Below are 24806 nucleotides of genomic sequence, written 5' to 3' on the forward strand. Positions count from 1 at the left end.
CTATACTGAGTATTTGTTTTAATGGATTGCAATCCTGAAGAAATATCTGCAAAATAACTTTGAGAAAGCAATGATTCTGCACTTGAAATAACAGTGGGAAAGTGATTCCTCTGTTAGACATATAAGGAGAGCATGCCTCTCAGTAGACATCTTACCATCACTCTTGATGGATTTCTGGCATCAATAAACAAGAAATAAGTTTGAGTATTGACTGTAGATGCCCGTTGGCATAATGAAATGTTTGGCCATATGGAAAGTTTTTGCTTTGTTTTAACATATTAAACTTTTTTTTTTTTTCCAAATGTTTAAATCATAGCTTCAAGCTTTCCTCTTTCTTTAATCTAAGAAATTATTTGAGGAAGAGAACAAACTTGTTTTAGGATTTAGTATCAGAAGGAGTATTAATTCTGAAAGGTGTGAACAAGTCAGAAAATACAGTATGAGATGAGCATGTCAGAGAACTCAGTTCTTCTGTTTGTTAGGACTGTTTGATTTAATTACCAATGTGAAAACAGCCTTACAGTGGAATCCATGGTAGACTTGTTGCTATGTTATGTCTGTAGAAAGAGGCTAATTGCAGCCTACGGTTACTTGACAGTGAGGAGCTTTCAAGGACAATAGAATCAAACTCTTCTCAGTGGTGAAAGATGTTAAAACACAGGTCAGTGGCCACAAGCTACAGCCCTAAGATGCTTCGACTGAGAATTAAGAAAAACATGTCATTAGGTGGGAAGTACAGCACTGGAGGAGACCCACCAGAGATGTTGTAGAGTCTCCAAACCGTCCTAAGTCAATGGCTGACCTGGTCTGCCTTCACAGTCCTGTGCTAAGCAGGAGATTGGCCTCAATGACTTCTAAAGCTTCCCTTCGATCAGTGTTTCTAAGATAGCACATTATCTGTACGGGAAAGGAGTGTCTGTGGTTCCAGCCTATCCCCAGCCTATCTTTCTGTTTTATTTTTGTTGGAGAAGAGCTTATGGTGAGTTCTGGTTTGCATGCTGCTTGTTTTCCAAGAAAACTTCCACGAACACTGCGTGGTGTCTTCCTCATTCTCTGTAAATTCCCTTCATTCTGTTTTAACATTATTGATGTTGATGTCACGTACTGACTCTTTGTGGTCACTTACTGTTTTGCCACCATCACCACAATACACAACAAACATGTTTTTCTCTTCACCAGATTGTTATTATTTTCTTAAGTATGAGTGAGAAGAAACATGCGTGGTAACTCAGATAAGTTACCAGATAAATTACTTGTCATAGTAGGCACAGCAGAATAATTAAAGACAAGGTTTTTACTAGGTATTTTAGAACCGTTGTGTTTATGTTTCCTGAAGTTCCTTTATTGAAGAAAAGATACACCATGATCTACCTTTACTAAACTATTTAAAATTTTATTTTCTATTTATTTCCATGTCTTTTTAATTTCTTTCTCTTCAGAGCATGTTTTAAAGTCTTGCATATTCTTGGCTGAGTGCAGATCAATGAGTCTCTGTTCAACTTATCTATTTGCACTACTCCAGTGTCATGGTTTTGGCTGGGATAGAGTTAACTTTCTTCATAGAGACTTACATGACGCTCTGTTTTGGATTTATGATGAAAATATGAAAATTGTGGTGATCACACACTTCTACTCTGCTTGTACACGTGGCTTTTGCTTTACCGGGTGAGCTGTCTTTGTCTCATCCACAAGTTCTTGCACTTCTCCCTTTCCGATTCTCTTCTCCATCCCACCTGGGCAGAGTGAGCAAGCGGCCATGGGGTCCTGAGCTGCCCACTTGGGCTAAACCACAAGAACCAGTCATAAAGGCTGGTTTCCACTGCATACATACATCAGAATTGTTTCTACTCAGCTTGAGAATGGAGGTACCATACGGTGTTTTTTCTGGGGTGGAAATTGCCTGGCTTCTTGACTTGAAGATACTGAGCTCTTTGAACTTTCTTTCACCTCTGATACCTTTTCTTCCTCTGTAAGCAAGCAGCAGAGATTGCTCTTCTGCAAAGCAGCTAGCTTTGCATCAGCTGCAAGTCCTGGAAGTTCTTGACTTTGAACATCTCCTTTGGCTTACTTTCAGCAGTACTCTGTGAAGTGAATTACACACTCTCTTAACTTCTTCAGAGTGTATCTAGTGACCTTTTTAAAGTAAAATTACACCACGTAGCCTCTCGTATTTGTTCGCACTTGTCTCAGAGTTAAGCAACTCTCACTAGTGTTAATCACATATTAACAAAGCCTGAGTTCCCAGGAGTAATCATCTCACAAGAGGGAAACTGGGTTTGTGGGAGGGCCTTCTGTTTGCCAGATTTCATCAGTTCAGAAGTCACCGCTGAACTTTCCTCCAGTTTTTTTGCAAGAGATGATTTAAACTTTTGGTTTGTCCATCCACAGTTTTTTTTTTCCCCTTCTTTCTTTTTTCCTTAATGCTTTATTAGCAAATGGCATTCTAACAGCTTCTCGCTCAAGTGAGGTGAGATCATGTGTTAGGAGGTTTTACCTAAACAAATTAGTTTAGAATGTCTCTGAACCTTATAGAGAGAGAATTAAGAGACATTTCTTTCCAGAGATAGTTAAAAATTCCCCTGACTGTAATTCGTCTTTTTTTCACATAGTTTGGAGGGTTTTTACCTAAACCCAGAGTCTGCTTCTCTAGGACTTCTTCAGTCTTTGCCATTTTCCTGGTTAACATTCCTGATACCCAGCATGTACACCTGGGGTATCCAGAGTTCAGCTACTGGCCACTCACTGCTTCCAGCTTTGAAATAATAGTCCTGGTTTATTAGTGCTGTCGTGATCTTGTTCTGAACAGCATCCTTCTTCATGTCCAGATGATTTCTTCTTCATCACGTAAGTTCATTTCACATAAATTTAGTCATTTGGAAAGCAATGATCTGTGCTATGTCTACAGTCAGGAGAAAAACAGGCAGCTCCAGAATGAGCCATTCCATCTGTTCAAGATGCCCGTCTTGACGAAAGGATGATTCATTCTCTGGAGCTGCCTGTTTGTTTTCATTAACTGCAGGAGGAGCCTGGACACCTAGCTTGAGCTAGATAACTGATTTCCATAGCTGAACTTGGGTGAAACAAATTGTGGTGTTCAAAAATAGTCGCATACATGTTCTGCCAGTGCAGATTCCCCAGTTCTTCCTCTAAGTCCCCATAGCTTGGTTCTCGTCAGTGAATGAACCCGACCAACTATTTTATAGGAGGTGTTAATTTGGGGATAGGAAAAGCCTTCGTGTGCACAGTCTGCATGTGCATGGGCATCAACTTCTAAATAACTGTTCAATGTAAGGTAGGTAGCTGCTGTTTGTATTTGCATTTCCAATAAAGAATGAATTAAAATAATTCTTATTGAAGTAGTTATTTGCATTCAACGTCTGCATGTGTTTTTGTTTAATAGAAAAGTATGCAAAAATATTAATGATCTTTCAAACTCTCTTACTAGTAACTTTTCCTTCCTAAAAAAAAATCAAGGCTTAGGACATTTGTATTGTGGAACCAGCAGATAAATGGGTGAACTAATAAAGCTTACGTCAGTGAAACCCCGAGTGGTGCTCAACAACCAGTTTTACTACATTAAAAATAATTAAAAAAAAAAAAAAAAAAAAAGAAATAGTGAAAGAGCCTTGCTAAAGGAGCTTGTATTTTAGTGTTTTTGCATGGTATACCTTTAAACATTTTCTCAGTCTGATCACCATATGGCTCCCAAACTCCTTATTTTTCCCTTTAAAAGTATTTTAAACTGAGCTATGCTATTACATCTGTATATGTCTCATTTAGGGTAACTTACACTTTTGGCTAGCAACCCTGAAAATATTTTCCAGCTCTCAAGGTCCAGCCTAACCTTCTTCCATTTTTAAAGCTCTAAATGAGGAGCTGCACTGCACATGTAACTGAAAGTACTGGAGCTGAACATCTCATAAGGAGAAATCCTTGCCAGATTATATATACCTCATACTTTAAGCAGGGCTGGCAGCGGTACAAGAGAAGCTGCTTTTTCAGAAAATCAACTCTTCAAGTGCTCAAAAAGAAATCCATTTGTTTGATGATTTCTTTTTAAGTATTCTAAATTTGGAGTGAAGGAGAGGTTAAAGAACTCTCTTTTTTTCTTTGTGTGCCACAGGTACGGCAGCGTGCGTAAACTCGAATGCTGCTGCCTATGGGCCTCACGCTGAGATTGCCATAAAGAAGTTGTTGGTGGTCACCTTGCTTGGGTTAAATAATTTTCCTGTAAATTTTACCTTGATTTTGTGCTTTGTGTGAAAATTCCCAATTACCTTTTACATTCACTGGGACATTTTTCAAATCAGCTGATGTGTGCCGGGAGTTCATTTTGTGCCAGTATATGGGTAGTGGGACTTGCCTAAAGCATTAAGTGACTGCTCTGCTGTGGCACGAGCCTGATCATCACTTCTGCATCTCACCTTGGTCCATACTGCAAATTCCACACGTTTTTTTTTTCCAGGGTCTGTCCAAAAACAAAGAGAAGGGGAGTAACCATCTGCAGTCATTGGCGTGAGGGGACACGGTGGGCTGGGTGGTGGCAGTGGCCGGATGCATTTTGCATCCAGTGAAGTTTAACAGTGTCAACATCTGGGTAAAAGGCCTAGAGCCTTTCCTTTCAGGGCTTCTTTTCCTGGTGAATGGGGGAGCCTCTGCTTTATGTGGACGATATAGTGGAGGTGTCCTGTGTTTGTATTTGTCTGTAGCATCCTAATGCTTTTTTTCTTTTTGATGGCGATATTAAAACCAAAGCCAAGATGTTCTATACTTTTAAACAGATGCAACTTTACAGGTTTTAATAATAAGCTGTAAATTTACAGCTGTTGCTGCGAGGTCATACCTTAATGCTGAGATACGGGCTGCAGGGGTTAATGCTGTGTTTGATAGATTCATACGGCGCTCTGTGCGTTCTGCACAGAAGTCTAATCGTGAGTTTTTCAAGTGAGATTCCAGAGCAGGGCCAACCTCTCCCCACCTCATTGCTCCCAGTCTGCCTGAAAGAAATGGCACTGCAACTTCCACAGTGCTTCAAGGCTCTGGTTCACCTTAGTTTCTCCCTTCTCCCTGCCACTACCTGGTTCTTACTCATCACTTCGTGCCTCTCTGCAGAACACCCTCACGGTTATGTTTACAAAGGCATTTTTCTCCTCTAGACAGTTACTCACAACAAATTTCACTACATTATGCAATTTTTATCTAAATGTCTTGTGCTGTATTTGTGTAACATAAAAAACAGGAAATGTCCCACTCCTCTGCGTTGTGAGCTGTCCCTCACATATGCCAGCTCCACGTGAGAGCTAAAGTGCAGGGGGATTTCTCGAATTCAGGTTTATTGATGGCACTGTAAAGCAAAATAGGGATCCGTACGTGCATGGGCAGTTCTCAGCATCAAGTGCAACAATTGCAAACACAGATAAACCTTTTATAGCCATAGTATGGAACATCTCCACTCCCCTACCCCCCTTTTAATGCAGAAACAACTTACCAATTCTCAATCATAGCATAGTACACTTTTAGCAGCAGACTCAAATAACATATGCTACAGTAAACATTAGTTTGAAAAGTGAACTTTTTGTATCATTTGCGCTTTTTTAAAGCTGTGTACCTACAGAATGCCCAAGTTGCTTCTGAATGGAAAAGAAGTCCCATTTTAACAGGATGGTAATAGAGCAACATACCTTGTGAATTCTTTATGTGAGCAAGTATCATTTTGGGTTATTCACACATCAGTGCTATGCCAACTTTATTCATTTTTGCGTAGCAAATGTTTTTTAGTGTAGAGACTTAAAATTACAGTAAGACTAACCAAGAAACCATTTTTTCTTTAAAGGGGGCTACAATTAAAAGGGATGAACATACTGGTGCTATTGTGGTGGCCAGGATAATGCGTGGAGGAGCTGCAGATAGAAGTGGTAAGGTGTTGCTTCTTGGTACAAGCCATTCAAGTTACAACATTTAGAAGAAGATGTGGTAAAATGGGAGTATTTTGTACATATGAAATACTTCTGTACCACGAAGATATTTGGAGTTTGGACAGTTTTCCAAAGTGATGTTTCAATACCAGAGAAAGTATTTGTGCTATTTTTGTTCCCCAGTTCACTTGCAATGAGGTGTCTTTTGAGTTAGCAGATGGAGAGGGTTTTTTTCATTTTTCATTTGTTTGGTTGGTTGGTTGATTTTTGATTTATCATGATTTGTTTCCAGTTAAAGACATCCACTTAAAAATGATGAGATAGTCCAATGTTATACCTATTGATGGAGGAACTCATGATGGCTGCATTCTTTTATGTTACTACATTTGGAGTTTGCTGGTCAATAGCAAAATACCAGCCCATCCTTGACTCCCATTGTTCAGTTTGGGATGCTCAGAATCTAAAAGAACTGAAGCAAGAGATCCTGAATTATACTCTTAACATGCCTCTTTTCATTGAAGACAATCTAAGACAGCTGCGTTTCACACTTAGGTGGGATAGTGGAGTAAATCTAGATATATATCATTAAATTAGGAAGCATTTGTACCACAAATTAGCGCTCATAACTTAAGTCATCTTTGCAGTACTTGCAGCTGTGTAGCAATAGGAAAGTAGTATGAGTAGAAAAAGATTTGGCACAGACATGTTTCAAACATCTGCATAGAAGTCTGGAAAAGTCATAGCGTACTGATTTTTGGGAGGAAGGAAGGAAGGTGAGTAAACCAACCATCTCAAACTTATCTATGGGGACAGTAGTTGTAGTTGTACTCATCGTATATTCCTGCTTTTAAGTTAGAGGTTAAAGTAGATGGACAAGGGAGAAAAAAGCTGAATGTTGACAGCTCTTTTTGTGTTAGATGTAACGTATGCCATTTAATAATCCCTCTTTTCCTTCTGTAGGTCTTATTCATGTTGGTGACGAACTAAGGGAAGTCAATGGGATTCCTGTAGATGATAAAAAACCTGAAGAAATAATACACATTTTGGTAAATACGAAACATTTTCAAATTAATTTAGGAGAGTCTAGAAAAAGTAATTACAATTTCTAACGTGTTTCATGGTAAAAAGTATATTTTGCAGTAGTGCTTTTTCTTCTAGTACCATCATCTACAAACCTTTATTACCTTTCTCTTAGAAAAATGATTTTCCACACATTAGATCTATGCAATTACAAATGACTTGTAATGGGTTAATGATGGTCACATGGCTGTAAACATCTTGCAGACCTCCATGTATCATCTGCAGTTATTAAGATATAAAACCATCTGTTGAATTCAAACTTAGAAATTCGTTTGTTTTTAATGCATTAACTTCACGTTATGATGAATTCATAACGTACATACTTGATAGAATAACTGGGTAAGTTAAGAGTATATCTTAATTTGTATATAGTGATATATATAATTATGTTTATACTTCTCTGAGCTACTCAATCTCTAAAGCCAGCCTATTTAGTCAGTTACGGATCACTATAACAAATTAAGAATTTAGACTTTTCCAGAAATATTTAATATTTTTATATCAAAGAAACTGATTAGGTCGTGACAGATTTTTATATTCATGGTATAGTCATTTTTATATACATAAACATATTGCTGTCCTGCTGAATTGAATGGCTGTCTCACAGTTTTGGTTCAATTACCAAGATGATTCATTTCAAGTGTTGGCCCAGCAATATTCATACTGGCTTTATGGCTTTGTGTTCCCTACAGAAACATATTTTCCTGCAAAAATTAATATTTAAAAATCTCTAGAAACACAATAGCACTAGAAAAGGTGTGAACAATTTCCCCATTTACCTCCTTGAGGTACAATATAAACATCAAAAGCTATTTAGAGCTTGTTTCAAAAGTAACAGAAATATTGATTCCAGTCCTATGGCTGGTGAAATAAGAACTTGGCTGCTGCTTGTCAAACAGTGAGCTCTTGGATCGCAGACATGCAGGCAGAAGTATGTCTCACTTGGTAGTGGACAGGCCTGTTTCCATTTTGCTTAAATCGTTGGCTGTCTGTTGCACTCTGCGAGTTTTATGAAACTTGTCAGCTGCATGCAATAGTAGCAGAGTCTCCAGCTGATTAGCACTTCCTTCAATAGCAAAATGTCACTGAGGCAGTGGGAATATATTGTGGTTAATAAGTAAAATGCAGCCAGACACACTTTAAGTGGGATATAGGGAAAGATGAATGGATGAGGTGGTTGATGATGGCTAACTTGTTTTAAGATTTATAGTGGAGGGCTTTTTTTCCATTTAGTACACGTAGTCTATTCAAAAATGTTTTTTTTTTTTCTAGTTTCTTTAACTTGCCAAAAGAATAAATCCCCCCAATAGTTTTATATGATAAATATGGCACAAGCCTATTTGAATTTTTCTATCAGATTTTTTCTGAAAAATGAAATGGTAGTTGGATTTTTCCAGGGATGTCCAAACTGTGCCAGGAGTCCAGCAGTTGCTTCTAATATGTGTATATTTTAGCTGTAGCATTTGCTCATGCTTTCAGAGCAGAAGTGGAACCTCTGAAACATGCAGGTTCCAGGTTTTAACAGTCCATCTGTAACCCCAAGTGACACAAATAAATCATTGGGTTTTTAAGCGAGTACTTGTAAGTTTTGCGATTCAAAGTTCTGTATGGTGAAGCTGTCAAACTCCATGGGTCATGTCTGGGAGAGGATCGATTCATTATATTTTGAGTATTTTAATTAATTTGAGTTTTCTTTCCTTTTAAGATTTTCTGTGAAATGTATAGTTTAATTCTCTGTGCATTGTCTTTTTCACTAGGCTCAGTCTCAAGGAGCAATTACATTTAAAATTATACCCAGTGTGAAGGAAGAAACACCAGCGAAGGAAGGCAAGGTAGGCAAGTTCTTAAGAATATTTCTTCTTAAGAATGTTTCTTCCAAGTGTTACTGTTGAGGATCAGTATTGTTTGCTTAGATGACAGACCCAAGAATGTGACTTATGCCAGTTTTTCTAACATGATACTAACATGCTAGATTTTTTTTTTTTTTCTGTTCCTCATGGACACAGTGTCCCACTGCAAAGTTTGAAGTTCTGTTTACCTTTGGGAGTTGGATCTTGCAGCCTTTACTGCAAGCGATTGTGGTTGCAGGAGCAATGAATAAAACATTCCTGTATTAACTTCTGATGTTAGACTTCCATGAGGATGTTTTACAGCAGTAAATGTTTATTGCTTTACATTATTTTGTTCAATGTTTTTGAACAGTGAAAACAAAAAAGGGAGATACCTTTGGATTACATGTTAATATTTTGATTCTAAAGAAAAAGTACTGTTTGTTTCAGATGTTTATCAGAGCCCTATTTGACTATGATCCTAATGAGGATAAAGCAATTCCTTGTAAAGAAGCTGGACTTGCTTTCAGAAAAGGAGATATCCTTCAGATCATGAGCCAGGATGATGCGACCTGGTGGCAGGCCAAACATGAAGGTGATGCCAATCCCAGAGCAGGCTTGATCCCTTCAAAGCATTTCCAGGAGAGGTGAGCTAATGAGATGCATAGTTTTATCTTTTATAGTAAGAAAATCACTTATTTGCCGAGTTGTTAAGTTAGCATATTTGTCATACATATGCTCATAGATTACAAGGGTATTATAAACCTGCATTTGCAGCAAGACAACTGAACTTGGAAACCTGTTGCTGAAATACTTTGGATTTCCTTATTTGTCTGGCCAGAACTAATAATGACAAAAACTGATAGGATAGCACTGATCCAGATTAAAAGAAAAACCATATGGAAAATAGCACATCAGTATCTCTATTCACACTGATGTACTATGCAGGAATAACAACTGCAGCAGATTTTGGAGAGCTTACAAAAATTTGAGGCTCAGGATTTAATTTTTTAGATTGTGAGTAGATTTTGTTGTTTTAAATTAATTTCTTACAAAGTCTTTTGGATATTTTGCAATAGTCTCATGATGTTAAGTGTTTATTAATCCCAAATTTGCAGTGAAAACTGAGGAGTTTGTGTCTTTTCCCTACCACCTCCCATTTTATAGGAGATTTGCACTAAGAAGACCAGAAGTGCAGATTCAGCCACTGAAAATTTCCAACAGAAAATCATGTAAGTCTTTTAAGCTGGAATAGAAATCATTCTCTTGATCTCTAACCTCATAAAATAGCAGTTTGTTTCAGCCCTGTGACTAAAGGATGCATTTCTCCAGGGCACAATAGCTTCCTGATCACATTGTATCAGTAAGAAAATAGGTAAATAGAACAGCTGAAATTAAAAGCCTTAAAAGCAGCAACAATTATTCCCAGCCTTCTGACTTTGTTTTCAAAGCACTGAGCCCAATTAATGTTTTGATATATAATATTTCAAAGGTTGAGGAGTGTTCTTTTCCTGTTGAAATAGCGCAGAATTGGCTCAACAGTTTATATAATTTGGACTGCATCAATATGGTGAAATTTATATTGAGAGTGAGATAAAAGGTCGGATATTCTCCTTTTCCTTCCCCATATAGTTGGTAATTTTTTATGTCATATGAAGTAGCATGAATTTTTAAAAGTCAGGACACTTAATTCTTCAACGGACTTTCACGAAACAATGTACTGGTTTTTAAACAAATTCATACTTAGTAGTTTCTGCTTTTAAATACAGTAGTTACACAATAAAAGAAAAATAAGCTCTAAGAAAGTGCATACATCGAAACAAATATTTTCTTTCCACTGGAATTTACATCAACATCTGTTTTAAGTATTATTGCATATTTTACTTGACCTGTTATTTCTTTCAGTTGTACAGACTCATAACAAAGTGAGTACAATGTAAGAAACTATCACGCTTCAGTAGGATCTAAATCTTAAATACAAACATGTTTGTGAGTTCAACTAGAAATATTCAGAAAGTGGTCTAAAATTTCCAACCATCTTTCATTCTGCAACATTAAAACAAAAAGTGTGGATACTATGGCAAGAGGTGGATACTGGCACACTCTATGCAAAACTAAATGAATTTAATCTTAAAACTTCTCGCTGAGGTTTCTGTTGCTGTTTTCCTAACTCCTTGCTATGGCTTTTGTGTTCTGAATTTTGATGGTTACTGTTGGTTTTCTAATAATCTGCATTTTCTCTCTTTCATTCCATTTCACTTTTTTTTTTTTCCCTAATTGTTGTATTGTATGCCCTGTGGTATTGTTAACTTGAAAGCCCTCAATTAGCTTCATATTTACAGTAAGAGATTATATGATTGCACTGTAGCATTTCTAATTTGCGTAGGTCATAGAAACAAATAGGAGCTCCTACAGTTTGTAGTAAATCTGTTGTTTCTCTAGGTTCTAGGTGAAGTTGCTCTGCCCCAGTTTTGGAAAAGTGTCTGGTCCCAGGGTATAGCTATTTCTTTCTGTCCACTGTTCTTGAATCTGGATAATACCCTCAACAAGAGCCTTCAATTAAAGTGGCACTGGTGCTTTTGAAGAGGTAAATCAGCTGCTGCAGCAACACTGCATGATTCCTTTTATAATGGACTGCATCTTTTTAGTGACCTTCAAGTGAAAGGTTTTACAAGATGCATCTCACCATTCCAAATCAGCAGCCTGAATTTGATTGGGAATTGCCAAAATTATAACCCAAAGAAAACTCACAGTGCAACGTCTGTGATTTTTGTCTCTGCTGTCTTTATTTGTTCTGACTTAGCTAGTGTAAACAAGGGAGAAGAGTTCCTCTCTTGCTCCTCTTTCCTTTAACACATGACAGAACCTTCAGGTAATGCAGTATACCTTTTACCATTCTCTTTTAGACTTTCTCCAAACAAAGCTAGGTCCAGATAAATATCTAGAAGTCTGTGGTGCCTCTTGAAGGAAGAAAGACAGCAGAGTAATAGAGATTTATCATTTTCTGTCTTCCTTGTTTCTTCAGACAATCTGCTGCTACATCTGCCAGATTTCCATGGGAAGAGTGGCAGTGCTGTTCTGAGCAGATGTCCATCCCTTTATTCAAAGACCAAACATGTTTTTAGTGTTGGGAGGGAATTCACATCCTTCGTAGAGAAGGCATTTTAAAGACCAGAATTCACCTATAGAAAAATTTCATTACTAGGATGTTGCTTGAGTTGCTCTCAGGAAAACCTTCCACTTGCTTGGCTTTTTAAGAAGATCCCATGTAAGCTGAAGACTCTACACCCTTGTGATCCTTCGAAAGTTAGGCAGTTTTTTCCTGTTATCAAGCACAACAGTGACACTGTGAGATGCTTTGTCTAAATTAGTTCACAGCACTCGCCTTGCCAAAACTGGGAGATGCTGGAAAACCATGCATACTCAAATGAATGAAGAGAATATTGACGATATCAGAAGTGTGTGAGGAAGGTGACGTAGAAAATAGAAAATTGGGAAGGACTGCTTGGTCTGATTTTTTTGTTTTGTTTTGATTGGGCATGGTCCACTGATCATTGTCCTCTAAAGTTTTATTTAAAATCCCATATAGAGAGGTAGAAAATTGGTAATGCTGGATTTCATGAGATTCTTTTTCAGCCCATGCTCTGGGCCTTCATCATGATACAAGGTTCTCCATCGTTTGGATGGGTAGTTACTCGGTGAAAATGATGTCCTGTAGATCTTTCTGAAAAGGAAATTGAAAGGTTGAAAAGGTCATTGAAAGGTTGATTGTCATTTTAGTTGATCTTACCCAATTTTATGACCTGAATTCCTGTAGCAGTTTGGATGGAAAGTGTGATTGCCGGTAGATAATTCCCTAGAGCTTCCAAAAGACAAAAATCCATTAATTTAAACAGAGCTGCTAATAAAAGTCCCTTTTGTGAGAGGACTGGGACTTTTGCACAAGGAAGCTTTCTTGAGACATGGTAACTAGCACTGGATGCCAGCCTGCTTTGCTTAATCAACTCTTCCCCACATCCCATGTTTTGTAATGAGGAAGAAATCTATAATTGAGAAGAAAAACTCTGTTTTCTTGAATACCAAGAAACTATGAATCAACTCTGTTTTCTTATATGGGCTTCCAGGGTAGTAGTGTCTTTGTACTTGAAAATTAATCTAAAAATTAGTCAAAATCTTACCCCAGAACTATCTTACCACTTTTTTTCCTCTCTCTCCTCAAGCCAATGTTGGGAATTGGGGAGGGCAGTTATATGTAACTAGAAGAAGAGCTCTCTGAAACACAGTCAATAACTATTCAGAGTAACTAACATCTATCAGGATTGTTTCTTAGCATAATTAAGTATGTGTCAAATGCTGCAAGAAACTAGATTACATTACTTTTGGAAAGCCTTTCTGTTTCCAATTTTGACTTTTTTGTACTTTTCAGCATAGCAATGCATATTGTTAAACTGTACACGTATTTGTGTATCGTAAATTTGGAAGCTAAAAAAAAAAGTGTGTTTTTTTGGTGATACTGACCAGCTTGTATGCATACACATCTTGAGGACAGGGAGCAGAGGAAATTTTCCACGAATCATTTTCAGTGATAATCATTTGCACTGAGGAAAAAAGAAGCCCAACCTAATTCTAGATTGTTAAAATGATCAGTTTACAATGGAAATTCCAAGTCTTAATTTCAGTTTAATAGCCAAGTGAACTGTTTCATTGTGTCTACATGTAAAGTGAATATAAGTAAAATCAAACACATTAGCTTTGTGGAAGATAATTTCCATACATACAGCTCTCCCAGAATCTAGCCATTTTCCTAAAAGAAATAACAGAATCATTCTCAGATTGCACAATTCAAACTGTAAAACCTTCAGTATGTACACTGAAGAGAGGGCAAAGCTATTTCGTATTGAAAGGTAAGTGAAATAACACTTTTATTTGTAAGTAGAGAGGGTGCATAGTCGAATGGTATTTGGAGGTAAGGTGGTAATACAGATGGACCCTATGGTGACCAGAGATGATTTTACATTCAGAGGAAGACCCAGAAAAGTCAGAGTAAAAAATAAGGGGAGAAGCATGGAAGCAAAATTTAGTATTGAGGATGTAGAAAAGGAGAAAGGATTGGGCAATGGGAAAAGAAATAAGAGCGGTGGAAGAATAGATGGACGAAAGTTGGTCTGTCAACCTGTTAGGCATAACCCCAGAGAGGATGGGCTTTGAAATGATTAAATAAGTGTAACTAACAGTATTATGCAAGAGCACTACAGTAGTCAATATTTCCATGATAGTTCAGTTGTTTCTTAATTCTGTTTAATTCGAATACTAACATACTTGTTTTGCTAAAGTTTTAGAAACAGTGAATGCAAAAATTACTAATACAAACTTTGACCTCTTTCAGTTTATTATTATTGGTTAGAAAACCCTCTTGGTAGTTTCAACAATAAGATTTTAAAAGTTTTAAAAGCATGAGATAAGTGGCAGTTAGATGTGCTGACCTGCTGATAAAATTGATAGCATTATTTCTGGAGCTCAGAAATGATGGAGGGATAACAAACCTCTTAAGTCTTTTCAGCATTTCTCTTGATACTTAACGGTAGTTTCTTTTCAGCAAAAAGCAGTGTTGCTTGTGCATTAATACTATGGGAAAATTACGCTGGAAAAAAATGGTGAGAAAAAGCAGCATAGAAAACAGGAAAATGGAATGAAAGTAAAGGAAAGGAGATGCATGAAATTGTGTGAGTAGGACTAACCCTGCCCATGCTGGGACAATGCACCTGGCACAGGGTATGAGGGGGTTCTGTGGGATGTGGAGGGAGGGGACGGTAGTGGTGTCTGGCTGCATGAAATCAGCTGAGGTATATCTGAGCATATTAGCCATGGCTGATTGCCAGCTGTGATGAAATCTGCTTCTCTGGTATTCCTGAGCTATTCTGAACGGCATTCCTGGCTATATGAGCTCATCTTAACTTGGGCACAGCTTTGTAGCCAAAGTTGGCTCCGTGAGTTCTCCTGACACTGCATCCAGGCCAAGGAGTGCCAAGAGACTCAGCACAGGGAAGAATTAATTTATTTAATTGTTCCCAGCCTGCTAACTTGAATACAAAGACTAATCATATTCTAACTGAAATAGTCACTGCGAACAAACATCATAATTCCTGTGTTTGTAGCTTATCTGTAGATAAAACATTGATCACCTGTTGTTTTTCTGAGGGAAAAAAAAAAAAAGTATTTTTCTTCAAATAACAACCAAATAATTTAGTTACTGTTCTGCAGTTATGAACTACAATAATCAGCCAAGATATTTTATCCTTTCAGCATAATTTTGCTTTCATAGCAGTTGTATTCTCATATATGTGTTGTCTCTGGTATGAAAATTAGTGGCAACTTTATATTTTATACTAGTGTAGCCTGTAACTTCTGTTAACCTATGCAGTGCATGCATATGTATATATGTTTATCTGTGCCCTGTGTGTATATTTATATATAAATATGTTTATGTATGAAGCATCTAAGACAGAGCTGTTCAGAGATGTCTTTTCCTTGAAAATACATTTGTTCTGTATATTTAATGCGAAATGTTAATACTTACTGTGGCAAAGTCATCATTATTTAGTTTTTCTAGGCCTTAAATTCTATTTTACTTTCAATTTTGATTTACCATATGTGATTGGCATTGTATGAGCAAGAGGAAATATTTAACTGCAGCCAAATGGTGTTCATTCAAACAAGATGTAACCCACTTTATCCAGAGATGAGTGTCTTGTGAATTGAAGATCGCGTACTGCCTACAAAAGAATTTAAACAGGCTGAAAGAATGAAGGCTTTGTACCACTTGTACTTGAAGACCAAACATTTAGGATAAATGTATTGTAGGACTCTTCTGCTTGTTATAATTGCTGCACGAGATTAACGATGCCTTTCTTCTCAGTATTTTTCTGTGTTCATGTTTGATACTTAATTGCCCACCTGCAAGTAGTTAGAGGAGTAAAAACAAAAAATACACCAGACCTTTAGAGTTAAATTAGCATCTTTGTTCAGAAGTCTTCTGTCCTTACAAATACTAACTTCCTGCTACCACAGAAATTAAGGAAACCTGCAGCTGGATGACATTTGAATCAAGGTCACATGAGACAGAAGTGGAAGTGGCTACCATAAACTTGCTCTGTCCTTCATCGCAAGACTATCCTTCTACATTTTCCTAATTCTAGAGATACTGTTATCTGAGGATGTTGTGAGAGGATTAAATTAGATCACCTTAAATTTTCTATAAGATGAACATGTGTGTATTGTTTGATCTATAGAACCCTGTAGGATTCAAAACAGTATAAATGTCCAGTGATATGTGGGGCTGTTCCACACTAAAAAAAAAAAAAAAAAAAAAAAGTGTTTAAAATACTCATTGTAATGCAGATTGTTGTATATCACAATTTCTTGCTTACTAGAGTGAAATAGAATTTCAGGGATTATGTAATGTGAGTGGAGCTGTTGGATCTAAATTTAGCCTGAGAAACATTCAAATAAGATTATTTGATGGAAATATTGTTGGAAGTCAGCAAGAGTTTACAATTTTAGTCTGGTGCTGAACTGTACTTTAGGTGAGGCCCCCAAAATCAAATCCAAATAAATTTCAGTTAAAATACATACAAAAATAAAATGTATGTACTAGTGGTTTGCATTGTCGCAGTGTAGCATATTGGCTATCCTGAAATCTTTCTAAAATAAATAAAAACACCTACTTCCTAAGCTTTCATTGTGCTTGTGTTTCCTATTTCTTTTTTACCATCTCTATCTATTTTGGTACTTCACTGTTGTTTCATTCCCATTCCACAACTATTTTCTTTGTAACTACTTTCCCTTATCATACTATAAGTAATTTCTTCTTTTCTCAGTTTTTTTTCATTTTGTCACTGCTTTTATTTTCTTATTTCCCTTCAGATTTCCTCCTTATTTTCTGTCCTCTTTTAGTCTCTTATTTTTTCCTTCCAGATAAACATCTGTTTCCATTCCCACCCCACTTCAGTTCAGCAAAACTATATTGGCCTGAGAAGATTTACCCCAGCTTTCTGTACCTCTAAACTCCAGAGCTTTTGGCATGTCTCTGCAAATATCTGCTGCATGCATACAACTGATTCACGCACATAGAGCTGAGTTAGTTAGTGGTGAATCCTAACAGGACGCTTACTGGCAAATAACGTCTGCCTTTAGTAGGGACAGACAGTAGTCCCAGTAAAATTCCTGGTAAAATTCAAATTGGGAGCTACATGGCGATGACTGTTTCATAGCTGTATTAAGCTATGATTTCCCACATCTTTTCATTATAAACTGTTAGATTTTTACTGAGGAGTAGCCCAAGAAAGCCAAGAGTAGTATTAAGAAGAAAAATTTATAACAACAACAAATAAATAAAAATTGAAAACTCCACTTCATCTCAGCTTGTAAACATTGTGGCTTCTCCACTCTAGCATTACCGAGCTCACTTGGGAATCCTAACATCTTCAATTTATATTTTTGCATTAACTGAAGCATTAAATCAATTAATTAGTTAAGACCATTACCTTTTTAACCAGAAACCTGGGTTCTGTTCAGCTGAGCGTAGTTTAGCTGAGCTGCTGTAGCTCCATCATTTCCCATATGTGCAGGTGGGGTTGCGTGAGTGCATACCTGTGTGTACATGCAGACCTCTTTTTTTCCTGGTCCAGCCTACTGAAGCCATGTGGTCACCTTGAGTTTAGAAATACATTGTACATATGATTCATAAATCTTCCAAATTAATGCATTTTTAAAAATAAGTCCTCAAAAAAAAAAAAAAAGAAGTATCAAGAAATGATTCTGCAAAACTATATTCTTCCCCCAACAGAAAAGACTTTTGTACCTATTTCATGGGATGAAATGGGAAAACTCTTCTCTTTACTCATACAGGCAAGAGACTTTTGACCTAGCCTTTACTTGAAACATCCACTATGCAAGATGGATTTTAAAATATCTCTTGAATAATTTCTCCATGTTCTGAAAGAAGACACGCTTCATGGAAACTCTTAAAAATATTTAATATTTTAGATGTATTTATCCAGATTTCAAAGGAAATTTTAATAAGATCTAGATTGTAAACTCTATAAATCTAGACCTCAATATGTAATGTCTCTGTGAACCAAAATCCATTATATATATATATATATATATATATATGTTGTTTTTCTGTGCAAGCCCAAAAATGATTGTAAAAATATTAATTTTCCCCTGTCAAGGAGGCAGAAATGTATTGATTTGCTGTGGGTAAACAGAAAGTCAAGTCTATTATAGGGGCATAATGTCAGAGAAGTAATGACAGAGTATAGAAATTCTTTCGGCTTTTTTTCAGCTACAGCAATAGACATTCAAAAACGTACAAAAAAAAAGTGAAAAACACAGCTCTAAGAGCAGTAGCAATTGTTATTGTAAATGCAGAAAAATACTGAGATCACATTCATGGTAGTGATTCTTAGAAGTTCTGGGTTAAGACTGATACAATGGGATTAACAAACTCAGCGTTTAATACAAAAGAAATCATCCGTAAGAACTGGGTAAGGACACTGCTACCAAATAAATAACAGAAAAATCTCATGCAGGAAACATGCAGCACACATGATATTTCAATGTCTTTTTAGGTCCCTTTCTGTCTTTGAGTGTAGTTAAACATGTAAGTTGAACTCAGTTGCTGGTATGTTGGTATATACCTCAATATAATAGGTGCTATCAAGAGAATTTTAGAGTAGCTTACATAGCTACATTTTTTTCCTATTTATGAAGTATTAAACAATAATACTTTGTTTTTTTGGCTGTTCTAAGATGAGGAAGCGGTTGAGTGTGGTAGGTGCATTTTTCTTCTTAGATTTAACTTTTCTTTCTTAAGTTATGCTTTCACTCCATTTAATGATTTCCTTTCCTATTTTTCCTTTGTGCTTCTCAGAGGAAATTGAAGGTACATGTACAAAAGTTTCCCTGCATAGCCCAATAATTTTATTTAGAGAACATGTGTTTAGAATTAAATTGAATATAGTCCAATGTTTCTAAGAGATGTTATATATATATATTGCTTCTATATTGCCACCAAATACACTGAATCATTTTAGAAGTAGATAAAAAATACCAAAATATTCCTAGTTGCTTCATGAAAAGCTCCTTAACTTGGATTATTGTTTTAAACTCTTTTCTCTCTTTTTTGAACTGTTGTAAGATATGTATAGAAGAGGAGTGTCATAAAATTGTAGTAGCAAAACTTGGGTGGGCTGGGTTGGAAGGAGGTGGTTCTGACTTAATTACATGGCCATGAGAAGTCTTGCATTTCTAATTAATACCAAAGAAGTATTTCTCTGAGACGGTAAAAAGTTCATCCATGTAGTATCATCTTTACTGTTTTCCCTCTGAGTGTAGCCGGTTACTGTTATGCTTGCAGCATATGTTAAAGTAATAGCAGCTGATCTCTTGTAATTTTTTTTTTAAACTTAAGAGGCCTTTGTTTATAAAGGCATTAGAAATTGTAGCTCATATTTTTGATCAAAGGGCCTCTGGCATGTAAAAATATACATTATAGTTATTTTATATCAAATGAGAGGATGTGTTTTTGATCAAAAACCTTTCTGTCTAATCCAGTGAGCCAAAACTTAAAGCTAAAGTCTGATAATGTGTAATTTATGAAAAAAGCTTGATTTACATCAAATACATTTTGCTTTCTTTTAAGTGGCATCCTATTTTCTATTAACTGATAAAGTGTGAATAATACAGTGTTAGAATCCTTCTTAGAATGTTCGCCGTCATCAAATTTTTTGCTTGAAAAGGTAAAAAGATCAGTGTGCATGCTGCAACATCCCAGAATATCTCCAGTTAAAATATAAAACAATAAATGTTGTTTTATGTTTTTAAAAAAGTGGCTTATTGAAGGCTTTCTGATGCTATGCTTTGTACAGTTGTCATTTTTAAGTACTTTCTTCTGTATTTTTTGCTGGGCTTCTAACTATTCTGCTTTATTTCTTGGCTCTTATTCTGTATGCTTTTACCCTTCGTCCAGAAGATGCTGAATGTGCTGGTCACAACAGTGGATCCTATCTAGGTGAGCAATTGGTTACAAAAGACAATTTCTTTCTTTCTTTCTTTCAGCTTCTTTTCCCTGGAACTGCTGTGTCCACTTTGCTTTCGGGGGTAATCTGCATACAAGTGTCTGTTCTGTGCATGAGAAAAGCATGAAAACTAAGGTTTTGAAAATGGCTCATTGGATTTGACATAAAGGATTTGTGCAGTGTAGTATGCCAGTATCTGGTTAATCATAAGCTACTAAAATGCTGTACTGATTTTAAGTTTAAATAAATATATATACATAAATTTGGGAGAAATACTGACTTTTTAGGTATATTAACTCAGCAATGTGTTTAATGTAACAATAAGGTTACAATATCATGAAAAGTTTAAGACTTTAAAGACACGCTTTCAAGGTTTTATCCAAGGTTTGCTTACCTTTTCTTTCTTTGTACTTGTCTGTCTAACAATTTTGGAAGGACTGAGTGAGAGTACAAAGCAAATTTGCAGGCACGGGTTCTTTTTCCACATTACAAAATAAAATAAGTCCTAATAACTCAATGGCTTAAATTTAGCTTTAAAGCTAGTCTGAGCTCAATGTATCATTGTGGGGAGGGGGGAAGCGGAGGGGAAGGAGTCCCTTGGCTTCAGCTTCAGCATTCCGAATTTCAAACAAAAGTAACATTTAAATAAGGTGAATGTTCCATAATATGTTTCAACTTTTTTAATTTGTGCCATTTTAAAAGCTATGTGAAAATATTTCAGTTGAAACCGTCCAGAATTCCTGCCAGCTGAAGACTGGCTGGCGTGGATTTTGTGGCAACCAGCCCTTTTCCCAAGGCTTTCATCCTCCTACTACAAGAGGAGTAGGAAGAAACATGTCAGAGTGCTTTGGTACATCCAAGCAATCGGGCTTGCTGAAACACCTTAGACCAGGGCTGTAAATCAGAGATGGTTTTCATATTGTAGTGTGCTGTTTGTAAATGTGGTATATGAATGGCACCAGGAACAGACAAGCTATCCAACTGAAAGGACTTTGACCTCTTTGCAAAAGCTTAGTGGAGTACGATTTTATCATGCATTTGTGTCACTAATGGTCATCTGATTGTGCTGAAAATTAACTGTTAAGCTTGTTAGTATATGAACGATATTAACATTAAATTGCAGTTGTATTGAGAGGTTGAAGTATACTTGAAAATGGAGCTTTGGATGTCATTCCAGATAAACTAAAGTTTTGTTATCAAATCTTCTCTTTGAAGACAAAAAGTTCTTTTTTTCCACATCTTTTCCTTCTGGTTGCGATGCTGAAGGTCAGACTATTGTGGTTTCGCAGTCAGGTCTTAGTGGGCTGCTGCTGTATTTGAGGAGGACAGCAACAAAGCAGAACCCATTGCCTTCGTGCTGTTGCCCATTCCATGAAACGCTGGGGTCAGCAGGTACCAGATGGCTCAGTCGTCTAGGAAGGAGATGTCTTGAGGAAGAAGCTATTGAACAAAAATTCAAGATGATGACCAGTTAACTTAGGCAAAAACTTTAGAAGAATTCCTGGAGATCTACTGTACAGTGCAGACAGTGGTTTTATCTTTTGAGAGCTTCCACACGCTGGAGAGCTGCCATCAGTCCACTGGTGGCCCTTTGGCCTTCTTGTGCTGGGTCTGTGCCACTGGAAGTAAGGTGACAGAGATGAGGGCTGGGAGACAGAACAGCAGGGAGAAAAAAGATGTGTCTAAGGCTAGGATCGATCTTGGGGTAGGCACACAAGTATATTCATTGATAGTAAATAATTAGATACTTGGTTTAGAAATTAGAGGTTTCTTGGAGCTCTTCACTCCCCCAAAAAGCAGCAGGCTCCCTATCAGTGAATTTGTCTGATGCTGAAAACAGCATGATCTGAATGTCTGCCTGCGTTCTGCAGTACTGGTTTTTGGCATGAATCCTGAGTATCCCATTTTTCTGAATATATATGCTATCGAAAGATGATAGACATTTGTGGCTCTCCTTGCTTACTACATAAATAAATTTATAGGCAAGTCTTCAGTTTTACAGCATGAAGTCTTGATTAAACATACTAAACTGGAAACAAAACCTGAAATGTTGCCACCGAAGGACTTGGGTCACCCCAACGAGTTCAGGATGCCTGTCAGTGCGTCATAACCTATTGCAAGAACAAGGCAGCCTGAATTAGTTTAACCAGTAATGAAGGAGCTGAGCTGTATCACCTTGCATTTACAGCAGCTAATATTCACACATATGAACGGTTAGCATCAGCTGGGTTGAAGCATGGTATATCTTTTTGCATGTTAAAATTTTAGAACAGGTTTTCAAAGTACAGATGCACTGGCAACTTCCTAAAATCAAAAAGAGTAAGTCAGGTTTCATCCTCATTTTAATAACGCGTAATCACATCAAGTGAACTGCAACAGTTCTATTTTTGATTCTTGTTTTTAATTCAATTTCATGGCTTGTTATGGGTTTAGGGCTCTGTGTATGTGTTCACATTTCAGTCTGAACCAGGATGTCCTCTGAGTATCGGAACTCCTCTGAAAGGGTTTGTACTTCAGATGCACACGAGGTGGTCATGAAGAGCAATCAATAGAAAAGACAGCTTTAAGAAAGCATGATTTCTCTGCCTTTTGGGTTCTGATCTTTTATGCCCAGGGTTAACCTACTATTAATTTGAACACTCCACTCTAAAGTGGCTCAAATAAATTTCATGATTTTTCACCAGTTCTTAATACTTAAGTTACACTCTTGTATTGTGTGTTTCTGCCTTAATTTCCTGAGAAATTGCTGGGGAGAACATTAGGAGTTCATCCTTGCCAACCTTAAATTCTAGTTACATTACTTGAACCTTTATGAACATACAGTAAATATAGATGAATATCATCTGTTTACTATTCTCAATTTTGTCTTAAAAATCCAGACATAATCTAAATTTTTATTAACCCTGTCTAAATGTGCAAGCTGGGAATCAGTCCAGAAGCAGGCAGAGTACGAAGTCTGCTCTGTGTTTGTGCAGTTCCTGTGTAACAATAGAAATACTCAGGATACGAGCGAGTGTAAAAAAATCCCAATATTTTGAAGGGGAAAAAATATCCAGAAATATCTAATAAAATATTACAATATTTTAAAGCATTTTCTTACAAACCTTGGTAACGACCATGGTACTATAATTATTTTTGTTGGCAATATGAATACTAAAAGTACATGTAAATTCATTTACAAATACCATTTTTTCACTAAAAGTTATATAAGATTAAACTAAATTCATCAAAGGATATTCATAATATAAGCATATGCTTTAGCTCTTGTTTTAAAGAATGAAAATGAACAGAGCACATTTAAGTGCTTTATAGGATTCTGGAGCCTTACTGGTGAATTCGTGGAGCAAAGATGGATTTAAATTATAATATGTCCTGTTAGGGTAGCTTCTCTGAATTTGAGAAATTAGCTTTCTAATTTCATGAACATATTTGAATTTACATTCATTGAATGTAATCACAATCCTTTGTTCACTTCTTTTGAATTTTATTACTAAATCTAAAGAAACACAGCATTTTACATTGGCATCTTTTAAAAATATTTCAGGGGGTACAGGATGTGTATGCGCATTGCCAGTTTTCAGTTTGGATTCTGAAATCCAAGTGGATTTCCCTATGCAAATGTAAGGATGTGTATTGCTAGCGATTAAAAGAATAAACAGACTTTTATTTTTTTCATTCTTTTTCTTATTCTTAAAGATATGAGTAGTTTTCCTTGGATTGTCGTTGGACCTTAATTAAGTTTATTAGTAGCAGCTTCTGATTTTTGTTTCATGTTGAGAAGTGTTTGGAGACTTCTGTAGCTGGAGAACATTTGTTCTTCATATTTTCTTCCCGGCGGCTGTTCCTATTTCACCAAACCTGTTACATTCCAGGGGGGCTTTATGGGTTAGCATGTTCAGTAGGCTTCTAGTCACAGAGCTGAAACCAGTGCCCTGCTGCAAGCTTCTTAATGTCCAGAGTTTTATGTTGCTGTGGTGACAGAATTTTCCCCTTTTATTTTATAGCCTGCATACTTGGCAGCTAAGGTTAATTTCTGCTGATATCCATATTCCACAGGCAGTATAGGTTGTGACTCCTTTCACATTCACTGAATTTTATTTTATCAAATATCCTGGGCTAGCAATTCTTTTTCCCTCTGTTCTCTTGTAGAAGTTTACTTTTAAGCTTAATCCTTTTACAGAAACTTCATTTTTCTATTGTATCTCAGTCTTGCTTCTGTTTTTCCATGGTGATTCTCACCACTATATTTCTAATAATGCTCTATTGTTAATTTAAATTTATGGAGTTTGGTTTTCATCTTTCCTAAATTGCAAAAGATGCAGACATAAGCAGGATTTTTTTTTTGCTTGTTCATAGAAGTATTCATTTCTTGCAAGCACAGCGTTGTTTCAGTCAGCTTAATCTTTCTGCACAGTCATAGCTGCCCAGCACCTAATGCAATCATATATGCAGAGTTCGATAGAAAACATTTATTAGCACTTATTTAGAAAATAGCTTCTGAAGGTCATAGTAAAGTTAAGCCACATATGTGTGGATGTATAATGGCAGATGTGAGAGAGGGAGAGGCGTGTTTCCAGGAACGCAGTAGCAGTATCATAAAAATGTGGGATCTATTTGAAACAGGCTCATCCCTTCTGTCTGCACTCTGCATTTTCCTTGGATTTGAAAGCTACTTAGAGCAAACTTTCTTGGGGCTTTTCAGATGTGCTCTGAGGAAGAACTTTCAAATTGACAATTGTCTTCAGGTAACAAAGCAGTCCCCATACCACAGGGTTTTCCTATTCAGTCATTTTACAGGGTGCTTTCACAAGCATGCTGCAGAGAAATCAGTTATACTGGAAACTGCCTTTGTTACCTCTCACCCCCATATTTGTGTGTTCTTTTTAATTAATGTAATAGTT

At 36.6% G+C, this 24806-nt stretch overlaps 1 protein-coding gene across 6 annotated transcripts in view; it reads left to right on the forward strand.

The window, feature by feature from the left end:
• Window positions 1-24806, forward strand: part of MPP7 (MAGUK p55 scaffold protein 7) — a 149414-nt gene that overhangs the window by 106830 nt on the left and 17778 nt on the right. For 4 of the 6 annotated variants that reach the window (XM_068673642.1, XM_068673641.1, XM_068673643.1 and 1 more), the window contains 6 exons: window positions 5834-5915; window positions 6876-6961; window positions 8753-8827; window positions 9275-9471; window positions 9992-10056; window positions 19946-19987. In XM_068673642.1, the coding sequence (XP_068529743.1) occupies window positions 5834-5915; window positions 6876-6961; window positions 8753-8827; window positions 9275-9471; window positions 9992-10056; window positions 19946-19987 (547 nt within the window). Of the gene's footprint in view, window positions 1-5833; window positions 5916-6875; window positions 6962-8752; window positions 8828-9274; window positions 9472-9991; window positions 10057-19859; window positions 19899-19945; window positions 19988-24806 lie in introns of all 6 variants that reach the window. The other 2 variants (XM_068673644.1, XM_068673645.1) reach the window with 2 other exon arrangements.

This window comes from Anas acuta, chromosome 2 (assembly GCF_963932015.1).
Source record: "Anas acuta chromosome 2, bAnaAcu1.1, whole genome shotgun sequence".
In the NCBI taxonomy this organism is placed as follows: domain Eukaryota; kingdom Metazoa; phylum Chordata; class Aves; order Anseriformes; family Anatidae; genus Anas; species Anas acuta.